Source organism: Bos taurus, chromosome 10 (genome assembly GCF_002263795.3).
Source record: "Bos taurus isolate L1 Dominette 01449 registration number 42190680 breed Hereford chromosome 10, ARS-UCD2.0, whole genome shotgun sequence".
NCBI lineage: Eukaryota > Metazoa > Chordata > Mammalia > Artiodactyla > Bovidae > Bos > Bos taurus.
The window spans coordinates 54,998,912-55,017,950 of NC_037337.1; the positions used below are offsets into that span (position 1 = coordinate 54,998,912).

The window sequence follows — 19,039 nt, forward strand, 5'->3', positions numbered from 1 at the left end:
AAGCGGCGCTCGTTGCTCTTCCGCCCACTAAGTTTGGCCTTTGTAAGCTGCCGTGCCGGAAGGCGCGAAGATAGCCGGGAAAAAGGCATCTTCGTCCCGCCCACTTCCAACGGTGGTGCCCGCGGCCCACTATTGCTGGTTCGGCAGCGCGTCTACGTCTTCGCCGTGGACTGGTCCACGCTTTCCCTACTACATTTCTTTCTCGAGGGATTGTTCCCTTCCTTTGGTTTCGTGGTCTCTGCTGCTGGGGTCCGGAAACTGCTGAAAGGAACTGGATCTCACCTCTGCGGGTGCAGGCAGGAGGCGGCGGGGAGCTGAAGCAGAACGGTGTGTGAGTGGTAATAATAGTACTGATAATTACAAACGGAAGTGTTGGTGTAACGTTGCATGCCTTGGGTGATCTTACAGTGACTATTTGTTGAGCGACGTAGGCGGGATAAGGGTAATTTAGCCTCATGTACAGATGTGGAAAATGAAGCCCCACAAAGGTTAAAGGACTTGGTCAGGGTCATTTAGCGAACTAATTGCGGAAGGGGAACCTTCCCGAATTTACTTGCGGTTTAATTGTCTGTTTTACAAGGAGGTGACTTGCAAATGTCTCCTTTTCTTACACTTAGTCATCGAACCAAAACCTGCTTGGTGAAGTTCTCATTTATCTAGTTAAGTGTAGAGTCCAGGAGGAAAAAAGACTTTTTCCCCCAGAAAAATAGTAAATTACGATTTTAGAAATGGCAACCCACTCCAGTACTCTTGACTGGAAAATTCCATGGACAGAGGAGGCTGGTAGGCTACAGTCCACGGGGGTCTCAAAGAGTCGGTCACGACTGAGTTACTTCACTTTCACTTTCAAGAAGCAGCTACTATTTACTCCGCCACTGTTGAGTTTTGTGATCCCGGAGACTGGCTTAGGATGCTGTGAAATATTGCTGTAATAAAACATAAAAATGATTAGCTCTGTTTTACCTGTTTATAAATATGTACTTAGTATCTCCGAACCATAGAACTTATCAGACTATAGACTACTGCAAGGAATATAACTTTCTGAGAAGTTCTAGAATCTTAACTCTTCAATTGTTAAAAGTAAAACCAGTGAAATCCCTATTTTATTTTTTGTCAAAAATGGATAGTAGATGACTTAGAGGTGATGCCAGTTTGTATCTACTATAGCATCAGAGGAAACTAGAAAATCTTTTAGTTTGTAAAAATTGTTTTTAATCACACATATTGTCATGAAATAGTAAAGAGCTAATAATGAAAAGTAACAAATCTCTCCCCTTTAGATGAGATTGGCAATCACATTTAACTTTCGTGGACGGCTGTTTCTTTTAATAGTATACCTTTTTTTTGTATACCTTTAAAGGCATAAAAAGTATGTTCCTCTATTTTTTAACACTTCTGCCATTTAATAAAGTATCAGTTTGAAACCTCTGAAAACATTCTATAATAGCATTTAGCTTTATCTTACACCACCCTCTAACCCTCATTTCTCATATTCCCTTTGTGTCTATATTCCTATTTTAGTTACATCAAAAAGCATATTTACATATTACGAGAAAAATACTGTTTATGCAGGAGCAAAGTTGTGGCATGAAGGCTTTATAAAGGATATAGTACTGAGTTTCTGCTTTGCTTCCCATTTTCTTTGTATACAGACCTGAAGAGAGTTCCTGGATGTGGAGTTTGTTTTTTTAGAACCATCCTTGCGCTGTGAAGTGTTTGATGAAAAAATGTTTGGAAGATTGACTTTTCCACAACTGCTTTTTGCTAGCCTCCTTGGAATTGCTGGAGGAATATATATTTATCAACCAGTATTTGAACAGTATTACAGAGATCAGAAGGAGTTAAAAGAAAAGATGAAATTGGTACAAGACTCAGAAGAGAAGAATAGTTGATACATGGAGTTGAACTGTAATTGCTTAAAATTCCATTGAAATTATGCATTGAGTATTAATAATTAGTAAAAACTTATTCCCTATAAATAGTAAAAAGTTATCAATTATACTTTAAATGTAAATACATTATTGATAGTGGTTTTAAATTAGCTTTAAAAGTAGCACTGTCAATTTTAATGTTTACTTTTACTTTTTGCCATTCTATGTCTTTTCACCAGGATCTATGAGTATGTTTCCTTTTAAGCAAAAATGAATGTATTAAGGAATATTTTATTTCCTCGTTGAGGCTTATTTTTCTGGGAATGCGGCCTATACATTGGCAGTCTAGAGTATATAAACTAGCTGGAATTGTGTTTACAGTTATGTTTGTAAATGAAGTTAACCAAGTCAACTACCTCATGCAGAATGCACCTCAATTAGCCTACAATTAGCCTACTTTAATATACTTCAGCACTCTTTCAATTCCTGGCTTTCTCATCCCAGGCCGAATGGAGGTGTAAATTGAGAATCAGGATGGCTCAAATTAAATAGAGGTTTTTGAGAAGGTAGACGGTGTCACATAGGGTGGCAAACATGACACAGTCTGTTTACTTAACTCACTAGGCAAATTGACATTAATAATCGCGATCATGGAAGAGTTAATTTCTTATGAAGCTATTCATATAGTTAAGGGGTTTTTTGGAAATTGCTAAGAACTGATTTAATTTTATATTTTCAGTGAGAGCTTAAATGTAATCACATTGTACAAAATACTGTAAATCAACTCATTTTTTTTCTTTAAATAAATTCATTATAACAATATAAGCTATCTATGTTGAGATCAGTGTAAGTAATAGGATTAAGAGAGAGAGAGGCCAGGAGGAAGCATGAAATTGTAAGCTTCTGCTCAGTTGCCACAGATGTCTCTTTATATTCTGCTGATTTAGAGCATGTCACATAACCATGGGCACTAATATATCATCTTGTTGCCCAAGGAATGATAATCCTATTTAACATTACATGAAGTTGAACCATTTTTGGTCATTTTGAGAAGGATGCACCTGTCTGTTTGGTAGTCACATACCAACTGTCAGAGAATGAGTCGATTTTTTTTTTTTTTCCAGTAAAGGTACTGCTGCTGCTGCTAAGTAGCCATTCAAATCAAAGCTATAGGAAGATGCCACTTCACATACACTAGGATGACTGCAGTCAAAGAGGGAGGAAGTAGTAAGTGTTGATGGGAATGTGAAGAAGTTGAAACCTTCGAATATTGCTGGTGAGGATATAAAACAAGTTTGGCAGTTGTGAAAGTTTGGAAGTTCCTCAAAAAGAAGAACATACAGTGTTACCATATGACCCAGCAATTCTGCTTTTAGACGTACATCCCAGAGTAGTGAAAACATGTCTGCGTAAACATCTGTAAATGAATACTCGAAGCATCATTATTATAATAGCCCCAAAGTGGAAATAATCCAAATGTCTCAGCCAGTGAACACATAAATATATTATGGTATATCCACGCAATGGAATATTACTTTGTTGAGGAGCACAAAAGGCCACATATTGTATGATTCTATTTATATGACATGTCCAGGATAGGTAAATGCATAGAGACAAAGTGAATTAGTATTAAATATTTCCCAGTGATTAAGGGGAAGAAGGTACAGGGAGTGACTGCTAATGGATATAGCGTTACTTTTTAGTATAATGAAAATGTTTTGGAACTAGATAGTGGTGTTCAGTGACAGGTTTGTGAATGTATTAAAAACCACTGAATTGCACACTTTACAACTTTATTATGTGAGATTATATCTCAATAAAACTGTCAGAGAGGACTTCCCTGGTGATCCAGTGGTTAAGAATCCACCTGCTGATGCAGGGGAGATGGGTTTGATCCCTGGTCTGGAAAGATTACACATGCTACGGGACAACTAAAGCCTATGTGCCACAACTACTGAGCCCACATGCTGCAACTACTGGAGGCTGTGCTCTGCAATGAGAGGTCACTGCAATGAGAAGACCCTGCTTATTGCAGCTAGAGTAAACCTGTGCCTAGCAGTGAATACTCATGTAGCCACATAAAATTAAAAAAAAAAAAACACTGTCAGAGAGGAGGAAAAAAACCCCATTGCTTCCAGAGTAGCAGCTGCAGTTGGGGTAGTCCATTGTTTTCTTCCATAATCTATCTAGTATATGTGTGTGGTATAGAATATATATAACATAAAATTTATTATTTTTATGATTTTAAAGCACATTTCAGTGGCATTAAGTATATTCACATTGTTGTGACCAGCATCACCATCCATCTCTAAAACATTTGTTTAGTCTTTGCAAGGCCCAAAGAAGTGACTTGAATGGCAATGTGGAGATGCCCCACCCCTATATCCTTCATATATTTGAAGGTGGCATTAATGTCTGCAATTGTTGGCACGAATTGCCTCCAATTTGCTGTCATAGTCAGGGAAAGCAGATTGAGAGGCTTTCAGTTGGTTCTTTATACAATAATGATGTAGTATGGACTGAATGCATTCCCCCCATTCATAGGGGGAAGCCCTGATCCCCTTGTGAGGGTATTTGGAGGTGGGGCGTTTGGGAGGTAATTAGATCCTGAGAGTGGAGCCCTTATCAGTGGGATTAATAGTAGTGTTAGTTGCTCAGTCCTGTCCAACTCTTTGTGACCCCATGGACTATAGCCATCAGACTCCTCTGTCCACAGAATTCTTCAGGCAGAAGTACTGGAGTGGTTGGCCCTTTGCTTCTTCAGGGGATCTTCCCAACCCGGGTCTTATGCACTACAGGCAAATTCTTTACCATCAGAGGCACCTATGTTTAAAAGCATCAATAGGATTAGTGCCCTTAAAGAAAAGATATCAGAGACATGCGCTCTCTCTCACCCATGTAAGGATATAGCAAGAAGGTGACTGTCTGCAAATCAGGAAAAGAGGCTTCATCATACACTGAATCTACCTCTGCCAGCCCCTTGATCTTGTACACCTCAACCTTCAAAACTGTGAGAAAAAAATACCTGTTGTTTAAACCACTTATTTAGTGGAATTCATTAATAGCAGTCTGAATAGACTAAGGCACAGCTCTTCCTGTAAGATCAATGTGAGGTCCCTGCCGGCTACTGAGTGTGTATATATATGTGTGTGAATATGTGTGTATACATATATATATATATATTTATATATATCCTATCCATGGACCTGAATTTGGGGAGGAATGACAAAGGGTTCCTCTAAAACAAATTTGGGCTAAACCTGCATTTATCCCACCCCCAATGACCCTGCACTCTAAACTGAGGGACTAAGGTCGCATTTAGAGCTTCCTTGTACCAGCCTCAGATCATGCAGTCAACAAGATGTGAATTTTGTCCTGGTTAAAGGCCTTGGGTCTCTCAGTAGGAGCAGAGGAAAGTTTATGGTAGATTCTTCTGGCATTGAGTCCTTCCTCAGGTAAACACAGCTTCTTTTAATCGTTAGGTCTAAATTTATGCAATGACTTAAATCAGGAAACTGGTAAAAGATCTTGATTCCCAGTGTGAAAACCAACAGCCTTCTGTTCCCTGTTCTTAATTTTCTTTTAAAAATATGTGAGTCAAGAAACACCCCTTTCTCTCCCCAAAACAATAACACCCATCTATTCCTTCAGAATATGGTGATCTTTTAAGCTATTGGCATATATCCCTGTATGCTATCAAGTCAAGACACCCTGGGTGCATTCCAGCCTGGTTTCCCATTTTAGCAGTTATGACTTGCCATCAGACCTTTGCCACTTGGAAATTCTTTTATTTCTAACTTGGGAGTCCTGTTGCAGCATCTTCTGTCAGTCTCAGCTCATAAAGGACATCCATGTCAGTGGCCTTCTCACCAGTGCCTCATCAGGGCCTTTCAGGTAACAGCAGGTGGTGGTTCTGCAGTCTCATCACAAATCCATTATTTTGACTCCGAAGTCAGCAGGGTGAGATAGGGAGAACAAGAAAGTTAAAGAGGGAAAGCCACGACTGATAGATTTTCAAGGGGGCCACTTGACTTGATCCTATGGGATTTTCTGAAGAGAATCTAAAGAAATTTTTAGCTATTATTTTGAAATAACTTCAGACTTAACAAGTACAAAAATAATATAAAAAACTGTTATATACTTGTTATCCAGGTTCCACATATGTTAGCATTTATCCACATTTGCTTTAATCTCTCTCTATATATATGTGCTTGGATATTATGCACACTCAAGCATTGTTTTTCTAAACTGGATCATGGAAAAAGCAAGAGAGTTCCAGAAAAACATCTGTTTCTGCTTTATTGACTATGCCAAAACCTTTGATCATATTGTGATCCTGCGTGGATCACAATCGGAGAAGGCAATGGCACCCCACTCCAGTACTCTTGCCTGGAAAATCCCATGGACAGAGGAACCTGGTAGGCTGCAGTCCATGGGGTTGCTAAGAGTCAGAAACGACTAAGCGACTTCACTTTCATGCATTGGAGAAGGAAATGGCAACCCACTCCAGTGTGCTTGCCTGGAGAATCCCAGGGATGGTGGAGCCTGGTGGGCTGCCATCTATGGGGTCGCACAGAGTCGGACACGACTGAAGTGACTTAGCAGCAGTAGCAGCAGCAGTGGATCACAATAAGCTGTGGAAAATTCTGAAAGAAATGGGAATACCAGACCACCTGACCTGCCTCTTGAAAAACCTATATGCAGGTCAGAAAGCAACAGTTAGAACTGGACATGGAACAACGGACTGGTTCCAAATAGAAAAAGGAGTACGTCAAGGCTGTACTTCCAAGTCCTAATCCAATGGACTAATCTCCTTTAGGATGGACTGGTTGGATCTCCTTGCAGTCCAAGGGACTCTCAGGAGTCTTCTCCAACACCACAGGAGATTAGTCCATTGGAAGGACCGATGCTGAAGCTGAAACTCCAATGCTTTGGCCACCTCATGCGACGAGCTGACTCATTTGAAAAGACCCTGATGGTAGGAAAGATTGAGGGCAGGAGGAGAAGGGGATGACAGAGGATGAGATGGTTGGATGGCATCACTGAATCGATGGACATGGGTTTGGTGTTGGTGACATGGTCTGGGAGTTGATGATGGACAGGGAGGCCTGGCATGCTGTGGTTCATGGGGTCACAAAGAGTCGGACACAACTGAGCGACTGAACTGAACTGAAATCCTTTGGAAACAGACTAAGTTGCCCATGTGATTCCCTTTACCTCTAAATATTTCTGTGTGCAATTCCTAAAAACAGGAATGTTCTCATTTATTATAGTGTAATAATCAAGATCAGGAAGTTAAGATTGATAGGATATTATTATCTAATCTCAGATTTCATTCAGAGTCTACTAAGTCCTATTAATGTCCTTTAGAACAAGACAAAAATATTTTTCTGAACTGGGATCTAATTTAGGGTCACATCTGAATTTAGTTCATGGTTTTTTGGTTTAATTTATTCTTGTTCCTTAGTCATTGCCTTTTATGACCTTGAAATTTTCAAAGAATATTGGTTTGTTTTGTAAAATATCCCTTAATTTGAATTTGTTTAATGCTTCTGTAGGATTAGACTGGTTCCAAATAGGAAAAGGAGTACGTCAAGGCTGTATACTGTCACCCTGCTTATTTAACTTCTATGCAGAGTACATCATGAGAAACGCTGGGCTGGAAGAAGCACAAGCTGGAATCAAGATTGCCGGGAGAAATATCAATAACCTCAGCTATGTAGATGACACCAACCTTATGGCAGAAAGTGAAGAGGAACTAAAAAGCCTCTTGATGAAGGTGAAAGAGGAGAGTGAAAAAGTTGGCTTAAAGCTCAACATTCAGAAAACGAAGATCATGGCATCTGGTCCCATCGCTTCATGGGAAATAGATGGGGAAACAGTGGAAACAGTGTCAGAATTTATTCCTTTGGGCTCCAAAATCACAGCAGATGGTGATTGTAGCCATGAAATTAAAAGACACTTACTCCTTGGAAGGAAAGTTATGACCAACCTAGATGGCATATTCAAAAGCAGAGACATTACTTTGCCAACAAAGGTCTGTCTAGTCAAGGTTATGGTTTTTCCAGTAGTCATGTATGGATGTGAGAGTTGGACTGTGAAGAAAGCTGAGCGCCGAAGAATTGATGCTTTTGAACTGTGGTGTTGGAGAAGACTCTTGAGAGTCCCATGGAGATCCAACCAGTCCATTCTAAAGGAGATCAGTCCTGGATGTTCTTTGGAAGGAATGATGCTAAAGCTGAAACTCCAGTACTTTGGCCACCTCATGCGAAGAGTTGATTCATTGGAAAAGACTCTGATGCTGGGAGGGATTGGGGGCAGGAGGAGAAGGGGGCTACAGGATGAGATGGCTAGATGGCATTACTGACTCGATGGACTTGAGTCTGAGTGAGCTCCGGGAGTTGGTGATGGACAGGGAGGCCTGGCGTGCTGCGATTCATGGGGTCACAAAGAGTCGGACACGACTGAGCGACTGAACTGAACTGAACTGAGGGTTAGATAGCTTCAGGTTATACCTTTTTGGTGGGGATACTGCAGAAGTGATGTGTTGGTATGGTTCACAGGTTCCTATTTTATTCAGTGAATTATAATCTATTATTATCACCAGGGCTGACCCCATGATTTGTGGGGCTCAGTGCAAAATGAAGATACATGGCTATGGATAGGGATCAGAAAGTCAGTCTCTTTCCATGGACCCACTTCTCCAACTCATGAGTGTGCAACCCCCAGAGTTTACAAACTTCCATGCTGGAGTGCTCTTGATTCCTGGTTAGTGGTGGCAGGAGGCCCCTGCTGCATGGCACATAGAATGTACTATGGTGCTGTCAGACTAGGGCAGGGACACTTGCCTTCTTGCCCACCCCATGGTGCCATGGGGCATGGGCTCAATCCTGATCTCTTCTGTACTCACGCCCAGGCTCCTGGCCATGTGGAAGGTGGTGGATTGGGCCTCCCCAGGTGAAGGTTACCAAGTCACTGCTTTGGAGTTGCGAATGCAAGGCCGTGCAGGTCCCAGGGGACTGATAGCTTACAGTGAACGATGTTGGATTCGTGATCTCCCAGGAAGATGTAGCATCGGGACCAGGGACCAGGCTTGATCACTCAAGAGCTTTTGTGTAGCAGAGTTTTATTAAAGTATAAAAAGTGACAGAGAAAGCTTCTGACTGACTTCAGAAGGGGGACAGAGAGTTCTCCCTTGCTAGTCTTAGCAAGGGAGTTATATAATTTTTCAGTTGGTTATTACAGTAAATCAAAAGAATATCTCAAGGTTGTAAAGGTTTTACCAGACCCACTTCCACAATATACATTTTAAGATGACAGGATTAGTCAGAAGGATCTCAAGAAGGAGAAACATGTCCTCAAGCAAGATACATTGTTATATTGACTAAGACAAAGCAATGTAGAAAAAAAGTTTATCCTTTTTTCCTCCTTGAGAACTCCAGACCCCTATCACCTCCTTGAGAGCCCCAGGCCCCTATCTCCTCTTCAAGGACCCTGGACTTCTTATCAACCTACTGTCGACTAAAAAAAAAAGGTGCAACTTGAGAGTTGTGAGTTAAGTTTTATTTGGGGCAAAAATGAGGACTGCAGCCAGGACGCAGCATCTCAGATAGCTCTGAGAGACTGCTCCAAAGCAGCAGTGGGGGAAAGTAAATATATAAGGTTTTGGTTGTTCATCATGAGGATCTGATGTCACCATGAAGGGATTTAGTGCTTCTCTAGATATGAGGAGATGCAAGAATTGAGATCATAAAATCTGTTCCTAATGTTAGGTAGGTAGAATAGGGAAAAGGAGTCCAAAATGGCGGTGGCCAAAAGACAAGGAAGAGAAAAGCCCGCGAAAATAGAACAAAAGGAGGTCCAAGGACCAGAGTGAGGACCTCAGGTAAAACAAACAACACTCCTGGCTGGCCCAATTTACAAAGGACAGGGCCAGGGAGAGATAAACATATAAATAGAGGAGCCAAAGCTAGTTCTTTCTCTCTCTCTCTCTCTCCTTCCCCCGCGCGCTGGGGCACTCTTCTCCTCGTGTCTTTGGATCGACGTGCCCTCACGCCTCAAAGATGGATTTTCCTGTTATCTTCTAAATAAAATAGAGCTATAACACTGAGCTGTAACACTGATTTGTCTAAGAGCTATAACACAGTTCATTCGAGACCTGAGAGCTATAACACCGTCTATCGAAGACCTGAGAGCTGTGACATGCCGAGGGGGCTTTAATGTCTGTTACTCCAAATCTTTGTTGTGACAAGAAAGAGCCGAGGAACATACACTCGCATGACACTAAAAACATCCAACTATTTAAAGACCTGTCCCACCAGATTCCCTGGAGCACGGAGTGCCTCACTCCACCCTGAACTCTCCCAGGGGTTGTTGAAGGTCAACAGCTGTCTCAACATGGGGTTCAGTCTCCCCATGGCAGATGGCAGATGCTCTTGGTAAGTGCCAATTTGTAGTTGACACTACCTAGGAATTGACTCTCTGAACCAGGAAGAAAGGCGTGGGCAGTGGCAGGAGTCAGAGCCATGTACATACAGAGGCTTCAAGCCTCCATCATGCTCCATTGTGCCATCAGATTTCACTTGTAAGACACACATTCAAAGATAAAATTATTGAAAACTTTAAGACGGTGACTGCAGAGCAATATCATTTCTGTGTGCTGGGCCCTGTGTGGTGTTTGGTTGCATGACCACGAAGCCAACCTGATGATCACTATTTTTATGTTCAAATTGTTGCAGATTTGGTCAGTTGGAGTCCTTTCAAGCTGGCCCTGTTTTTCTGTTTTGTTTTGTTTTTTGGTTGTTTGTTTGTTTTGGGGTTTTTTTAGTGTTTATTTCCGATATGAAGTGTTATTTTTGAGCATTTTCTGAAAAATTTATTGTTTAACACATTTACAACTAGATACAAAATACTTAAGAATATACTTTGACATTTGCAATGGACGTATTTGACAGGTAAGTTTTGTTAATGTAGCTTATAAACAAAAATATTTTTGACAGTCCCAGTTAAAACAAGCAAGCTCTTAACTGAGGTTTAATATACTCAGTTTCTGTAATAACTTTCTTTTGTTTTCCTCTGGGTACACTTTTCTCAAATTCCTTTTTGAATTTCCTCTGCCCATGCCTTAAATAACTGGGCAATCCTCTGGATTCTGCACCAAGTCCCCTTTTCACCCTTTCAGCACATTTTCTAGACTAACTCCTTGCCCCTCACATCTGCGTGGTGATAGCTCCAGTTCTTGTCTTCTGTGCTTCAGACCAGCACTTTCAACTGCATACTAAAGAGTTTCACCTGGATGTTCTGCTGGTGCCGGCATGTCAGAGTTGAAATGTCCTGAACCTGTTGATTATGGTCTGTTTCACTCTCCCTACCTGTTGCTTTCTTTTGCTTAGGGGTTCCTAGTTGCCCAAACCAGAAACCTGAGCATTTCCATGAATTCCTCCTTCTCCCTCCCCATCTACAACCAAGTCTTCTTGATTCACTCTCCTGAGTATCTCAACTCTGTCTATTCATCCTCATCCTCATCCTCATGGCCATCCCCTTCAACCAGATCACTGTTATCCCTCACTTGGATTTCAGCATGCTAATTGGCCTTCCCAGCCAATTCTTAGCCTCACAGCCATTAAGAAAATGGATTGTGAATTCTGGTCCTGGCTTTGCCACTTACTAGCTATGTAAAACTGGTGAGGTTGCTTAATCTCTTTAATGCGCCTTTTCCTCATCTGTAATGTGGAGACAAGAATAGTGCTTATTTCATAGGGCAATTGTGAGAAGTAAATGAGGTGATATATGTAAAGTTCTTAGCATATTGGCTGATTCAGAGTAAATGGTCAATAAATGTTAGCCTTTATTATAAGCATTCCAGGGTCCTTCATTACCCAACCTCTGCTTATTTCTCCAGTTTCTTTGATTGCTCCTTCCACTCTTTTCAGCTTTTCTGAGCTTTCAGTTGCTCCAGTTTCTCATTCTCTCTTTTTTGCCTCCAGGCCATTCTTCTGATCTTTTTCATAGAATTCTCTTCTCACCTTCCCCAGGGCTTCCCTTGTAGCTCAGCTGGTGAAGAATCTGCCTGCAATGCAGGAGACCCTGGTTCGATTCCTGGGTCAGGAAGATCCCCTAGAGAAGGAAATGGGAACCCACTCCAGTATTCTTGCCTGGAGAATCCCATGGACAGAGGAGCCCGTCGGGCTAAACCCCATGGCGTTGAAAGTGTGGGAAACGACTTAGCAACTAAACCACCCCACCTTCCCCACTTATTCATCCTTCAAATGGGCCTTAGAAAGCATCACTACGAACAAAGCTAGGGGAGGTGATGGAATTCCAGTGGAGCTGGTTCAAATCCTGAAAAATGATGCTGTGAAAGTGCTGCATTCAATATGCCAGCAAATTTGGAAAACTCAGCAGTGGCCACAGGACTGGAAAAGGTCAGTTTTCATTCCAATCCCAAAGAAAGGCAATGCCAAAGAATGCTCAAACTACTGCACAATTGCACTCATCTCACATGCTAGTAAAGTCATGCTTAAAATTCTCCAAGCCAAGCTTAAGCAATACATGAACCATGAACTTGCAGATGTTCAAGCTGGTTTTAGAAAAGGCAGAGGGACCAGAGATCAAATTGCCAACATCTGCTGGATCATGGAAAAAGCAAGAGAGTTCCAGAAAAGCATCTATTTCTGCTTTATTGACTATGCCAAAACCTTTGACTGTGTGGATCACAATAAACTGTGGAAAATTCTGAAAGAGATGGGAATACCAGACCACCTGATCTGCCTCTTGAGAAACCTATATGCAGGTCAGGAAGCAACAGAACTGGACGTGGAACAACAGACTGGTTCCAAATAGGAAAAGGAGTACGTCAAGGCTGTATATTGTCACCCTGCTTATTTAACTTCTATGCAGAGTACATCATGAGAAACGCTGGGCTGGAAGAAGCACAAGCTGGAATCAAGATTGTCAGGAGAAATATCAATAACCTCAGATATGCAGATGATACCACCCTTATGGCAGAAAGTGAAGAGGAACTAAAAAGCCTCTTGATGAAAGTGAAAGAGGAGAGTGAAAAGTTGGCTTAAAGCTCAACATTCAGAAAACGAAGATCATGGCATCTGGTCCCATCGCTTCATGGGAAATAGATGGGGAAACAGTGGAAACAGTGTCAGAATTTATTCCTTTGGGCTCCAAAATCACAGCAGATGGTGATTGCAGCCATGAAATTAAAAGACACTTACTCCTTGGAAGGAAAGTTATGACCAACCTAGATGGCATATTCAAAAGCAGAGACATTACTTTGCCAACAAAGGTCTGTCTAGTCAAGGTTATGGTTTTTCCAGTAGTCATGTATGGATGTGAGAGTTGGACTGTGAAGAAGGCTGAGTGCTGAAGAATTGATGCTTTGGAACTGCGGTGTTGGAGAAGACTCTTGAGAGTCCCATGGACTGCAAGGAGATCCAGCCAGTCCATTCTAAAGGAGATCAGTCCTGGATGTTCTTTGGAAGGAATGATGCTAAAGCTGAAACTCCAGTACTTTGGCCACCTCATGTGAAGAGTTGATTCATTGGAAAAGACTCTGATGCTGGGAGGGATTGGGGGCAGGAGGAGAAGGGGACAACAGAGGATGAGATGGCTGGATGGCATCACGGACTCGATGGACGTGAGTCTGAGTAAACTCCAGGAGTTGGTAATGGACAGGGAGGCCTGGCGTGCTGCAATTCATGGGGTCGCAAAGAGCTGGACACAACTGAGTGACTGAACTGAACTGAACTGAATCTATACATCACTTGTCTCTGGGAAGTACTGATTTGGTATCAATTAACTTGTGTTCCAATTAGTCAGACTTAGCCACTTAAGTCTTCCCTTATCAACAACTTCCCTTATCAAGGATCTTATCTCACTGCACAGAAGTTGATCTCTTTGAGGACAGGATCACTGAGGGCAAGGACCAGTTTGCCTTGTTCACTATTGCATTTCTAGGACCTAACACAGTGTTTGACTTGCTGGATGAAAGGACAGAATGGGTGATGTATGAGCCACAGCATCGCTGTTTTCTGATCTCCTGCCTGGTGAAGTCCTGGTGACAGCCCTGCCTGGCTGTAGGAGTGGGGAGGGCTGAGCACTCCTTGAATCATGTGAACCATTAGCAGTTGCTGCATTGTTGGCACCCTTACCCCCACCCTCAACAGATCTTAGCTGATCAGTGACTCCCAAGACTTCCTCTACACATGAACATGGAACTACTTTCCCTGTTTTAACCTCCACTGACATGATGGCTTTTCTCTAAGGAATATCCCTTGAAACCATCACCCTATAGTGAATCTGTTATCCCTAACTCTGTGATTACTGCATTATATTTGCTTGGAACTATTAAAATGAATATGTATTCAATATTTAGCAACTTCATATGATTCATCCTATATGTGATTTTTTAAAGTAATCTGAGAAGTTCATTGTGCTGTAATGCAAACTGAGTAGTCTGAAAGGATAATGAAATTGGGCAGGTGGCCTTGAGACAGCTGGAATTTGTGATCCAAGAAGAATTTGTGAGATAGAACAGATAGGAGGAGCCAGTGGACTAGGATTTCCAAACATTTTGCTTTGCTGAGAAGTAGACTTATTTGGTTGAGAGGTGCTTTGCCTAAGGACTTCCCTGGCAGTCCAGTGGTTAAGACTCTGCTCTTCCAATGCAGGGTCTCTGATCAGGAACTAAGATCCCAGATACCTCCTGATGTGGTCAAAAATTAAAAAAATAATAAATAAAAAATGCTTTGCCTGAAAGCTCACAGGGGTAGGCCCAAAAGTTCTGTTCAGACCTTGAGGGCGCTGGAGGAGGAATTTGGCGCTTCTAGTGAGAAACTGCTGGAGAAGGCAATAGCAACCCACTCCAGTACTCTTGCCTGGAAAATCCCATGGACGGAGGAGCCTGGTAGGGGGCAGTCCGTAGGGTCACGAAGAGTCGGACACTTACTGAGCGACTTCACTTTCACTTTTCACTTTCATGCATTGGAGAAGAATATGGCAACCCACAGTGTTCTTGCCTGGAGAATCCCAGGGACGGCGGAGCCTGGTGGGCTGCTGTCTATGGGGTCGCACAGAGTCGGACACGACTGAAGCGACTTAGCAGCAGCAGCAGCAGTGAGAACCTGCGGGCCTGAAGCTTCCCACCTCTGCCTCACAGCCACAGGTCCAAGCGGCCCACAGAAAGCCGTCGGCACTGAGAGACGGAAGCTGCTAGGGGGCAGCAGAGGCTCGCAGGTGTCTCGCTACAGGAGCTAGTCTTTCAAGTTTTTTTTTTTTTAATTTTAACGAATTGCTCTAATACTTGGAAATTTAAATAAGAGAGATTTTGTAATCTGAACTCGACTGTTCAAGAGCAGAGACCCTGTTTACTACCCCACTTAACTACCCTTTTTGACGGCCTACCCCCCCACCCCGCTCCAGTCATCCAGTCATTCTCAAGTATATCCCAGAGCTTTCCCTCACTCCAGGAACACCAATGCCAGGCTACCCGAGTGAAAAGCAGGCGGGGCCGGATGGACAGTGGCAAAGCCAGGACGCCCAGCGCGGATCTGGCCCCCGGGGAAGCCAGACGAAGTGGGCAGTCACTGCAAGCTGGGAGCCCGCCCCTCAGATCCCCGCTTAGGGCCTCAGGAGCCGTTGGTCTCAGGGCCGACTTTGCAACCGCTCAGCACCTGTGGCGACCAGAGACAGACACTGACCCTGACGCCCTGAAAAATACCTGTAGAAAATGGCTTTGGGGGAGGAGATTTGGGGAGCGGCACCAAACTATACCTTATAGTGCCCCGACCCCAGAGCAGTTTTTAAATGTCATCCCTGTGTCTCAAAACGAAAACAACCCCTTAAGGTTTGGCACCTTCCAGGAAAGGACAGTGGAGACTGGGTTTGGGCTAAAAGAGGAGAGTGGGGAACTTTGTGTCGGCCCCCTGGGCTGGTACGTAGGGGCTGGGGGCGGCGGGCTCGCCCTGTCGGGCGGGGGTGCGCCCCGAAGTGACAGGAGGAAGCTGGAGGTGGAGGGCGGGGAGGAGGTCCCGCCCCCACCTCGCGCTCCTTTACGGGAAGTGATGTGGGGCCAGACGGAAAATACCCGCCAAGGACCCGAAAAGGCCGGCAGCGGGTGGACGCCGCGCGCAGAGACAGAGCGGCGTGGGGACCGCGGGCGGAGCAGGTGAGGCGGAGGCGCGGGCTGGGAGGCGCGCTCGGGCTCGGGGCGCCGGTCACCCCGCGGGGCAGCGCGACGGAGCGGGCGCACCGAGGGTCTGGCCCTGGGGCCGGGTGTTGGGGTTGCAGCTCCTCTCCGCTCTCTGGGAGGCAGAGCCCACCGGAGAAGCTTCTTTGCTTCTCCCAGGCCCTCAGCACAAACTCTACGATGACAATCGCGGGGGTAGGGGTCAGCTTGGGCGAGGTGCCGATTAGGTGGAGTCCCAGGTTGGGGGCTGAGGTCACCTTCCGGCGGCATCCAGGTGCTAGGGGCCGCATGGAGGTGGCGGGGTGGGAGGAAGGAAACTTCTCAGGCAGGAGAGGAGGCTCCTGCACGGCCTCTCTAATTCTTTACTTCCTCCGGTTTTGTCAGTTGAATGATTTAAAGTCTTGACACCTTTGTTGGGCGGGGTCTGGACGGCAAACTGTCTGGGTGGGAGAGGGTCCCCCCTTCCTTTCCCTGCCAGTCAGACAGAAAACCCTACCAGGCAGTCAGGCCCTTCTGTCTTGACTGGCGGTAGAGCCGATGTGATGACAGGTTTCGGTAACTCTTGCCAAAGCTTTTGTCTCTGTCCCAATAGATCACGGATTAAGCAAAGTCAGGCCTGAAGTGAAGGAAATCTTGTGAACCCATGACTTTGCCTTCCCATAATTTTGGCTCCTGTGGGGCCCCTGCATGGCCTCAGCATCATCTGTTAGATCCTCTGTCTCAGGGGTCTTCTGTGGGCTAACAGCTATTTTCCCCTACTGGATGGATTCTTAACTTTGGGATTGGCTCATCAGTCAGAGGTTGGGGGTATCCTCTTTTTTTTTATTTTTATTTTTTGGGGGTATCCTCTTATGCTGTATAAAGTTTCTATAATTATCAGTGATTTAGTTTGTTGGTGATTCACTGTTCCTGTTTTATTGATTTATTTATGCCTTCTTAGAAACTTGTTTTAGGGGGAAAACACAGTCTGGAAGACAGAATTTTTGCAGATGGTTACAAGTAAAGAAAGGTTAATGTAGTGCTGAAAAAACTTGACTGAGGATCAACTGAGGATCAACATAAACTAACTATTTTATGTTAGTTTTCCTTCCTACTTCTTTCCTTTATTGTTTCTTCCTTACTCCCTCCCTCCCTTAATTTCCATGACCTGCCTTGATTTTACTAATTTTGATGAAGTATAACTAATTTTTTCTTTTCTTGCTGCGCTTTTGGTGTCAAATCTAAGAAAGCATTGCTCAATCCAAAGTCCTGAAGATTTATGCCTATGTTTTCTTCTAAGAGTTGTTAGTTTTAGCTCTTACATTTCCATCTTTAGCTTGCTTTAAGTTAATTTTGTACATGGCGTGAGGTAGGAGTGTTAACAATTTTTTTGCATGTGGGCATCAAGTTCTCCCAGCACCATTTGTTGAAAAGATTATTTTTCCCCCTTTTAATACCATTGGTGCCTGTGTTGAGAATAAATTGTCAAGAAATGTGAGGGTTTATTCCTAGATTCTCAGCCCTACTCCATTGAGCTGCATGTCTATCCTTATGCTAGTATCATACTCTCCTCTGTTAACTATGTACGCGAGAGGTTTTGAGATGGGGAGTGTGAGTCCTCCCACTTTGTTTTTCTTTTTTGAGACTGTTCTGGCTATTCTGGGTCCCTTGAATTTCCATCTGTAATTTAGGATCAGCGTCTCAATTGCTGTTGCCTGATTTTACAACAGATGCAGTGGGTGTTGAAGTGGGCAACAGTCTCTAGGAACCAGACTCTTGATTTTCCTCTTCCAAACCTGCTTTTCCCTCCGTCTCCCCTGTCTCAGTTACTTCGTTGTTACAGGTGCTCAGACTAAACACCCTGGGGTCACCCCTGATTCTTTTCTTTGTCTCATATCAGACATCTAGTCTCTCAGCAGAGTTCATTAGTTCTGCTTAGAAACTATATCTAGGATAGGAACCATTTTGTAACATTTTCACTGCTCCTGCCAGTTCCTTTTGTTTGTCAACCTGGATTACTCCAAAGCCTCCTGCAGGCCCAGCCTGCTTCCACCTTCACCACTCTATGGTCTGTTCTTAACAAAGTTGCTGAAGCCACTTATATCACTCAGTCCTGTGCTCAAAACTCACCAGTGGCTTGTTATACCAGAGGGAAACCTCTGTCGCCTGCAATCCCTTACATGGTGTGTGGCTTCATCTTCCATCACTCCCCTCTTTTCTCACTCGCCTTCAGCCACACCTCAGGACCTTTGCTGTGTCCTCTGTTTGAAATGTTCTTCCTTCAAAAGTCTGCACTGCTTACTCACTCATTTCATTCAAATCAAGTCATTTCTTTAGAGATGCTTTCTTGTCCCATCCCATCTAAATTAGCGTCCCCCATCCCCCAACCCCAACATTTTCTTCCTCTTGACCTTATTTTTCTTTAGAGTATCTGTAGCATTCTTTGTCATTGCACAAACACATCTGTCTCCCACTGGTAGAGTACAAGCTCCATGAAGGTCCGGAATTTGTCTTGTTTGCTCTGGTGGAGGTAGCACCTGGAATGGTTTTTGGCACATATTAAACCCTAAAAAAAAAAAAAATATATATATATATATATATATATATATATATATATTGAGTGAATGAAAAGGGAATGAGAAGCTGAGAAATGGGGATCACTCTGCTATTTCTTTCTCACTCTTCCTTCCCATTTGCAGTGTCCATAGCTACACCAGCAACTCCTCCTTCTCTCCTTTTCTATCTACTTTTTTCCCTGGAGGGAATGGCCTTACTCTTCATGGAAAGGGAGAGGTCAAAAAAAGGTCAAACAAAGGAAGGGAAAGGTCAAACAAAGCAGAAAGGTGAGGACTTTGGGTCCTTCCCGAGGGCAGGACCTGGGCAGACTGGGAGGAGGCCTTCAGCGCCTGTCTCTACTGACTTGGTTTCTTGTGCTGATCTAGGGAGAGTGAAATTCCTTGGAAATTTGAGAAAATGGAGTTTCATTTCC

At 43.5% G+C, this 19,039-nt stretch overlaps 2 protein-coding genes and 1 long non-coding RNA gene across 4 annotated transcripts in view; all 3 read left to right on the forward strand.

Annotated features, from left to right (window-relative positions):
* Positions 1-93: 93 nt before the first annotated feature.
* LOC788201 (uncharacterized) lies at positions 94-2,306 on the forward strand. The gene is made up of 2 exons (NR_038171.1): positions 94-327; positions 1,653-2,306. It is a non-coding gene; the product is annotated as an uncharacterized lncRNA (long non-coding RNA).
* Positions 94-19,039, forward strand: part of RAB27A (RAB27A, member RAS oncogene family) — a 95,841-nt gene continuing 76,895 nt past the window's right edge. Inside the window, exon 1 of one of the 2 annotated variants that reach the window (XM_059890671.1) lies at positions 94-331. The gene's annotated coding sequence lies outside the window, so the exon portion shown is untranslated. 2 annotated transcript variants of the gene reach the window in all.
* LOC132342125 (uncharacterized) overlaps positions 15,205-19,039 on the forward strand; it is a 43,124-nt gene continuing 39,289 nt past the window's right edge. The window contains exon 1 of the mRNA XM_059890847.1: positions 15,205-16,050. Coding sequence (XP_059746830.1) covers positions 15,398-16,050 — 653 coding nt within the window. The 5' untranslated portion in view covers positions 15,205-15,397. The remainder of the gene's footprint in view (positions 16,051-19,039) is intronic.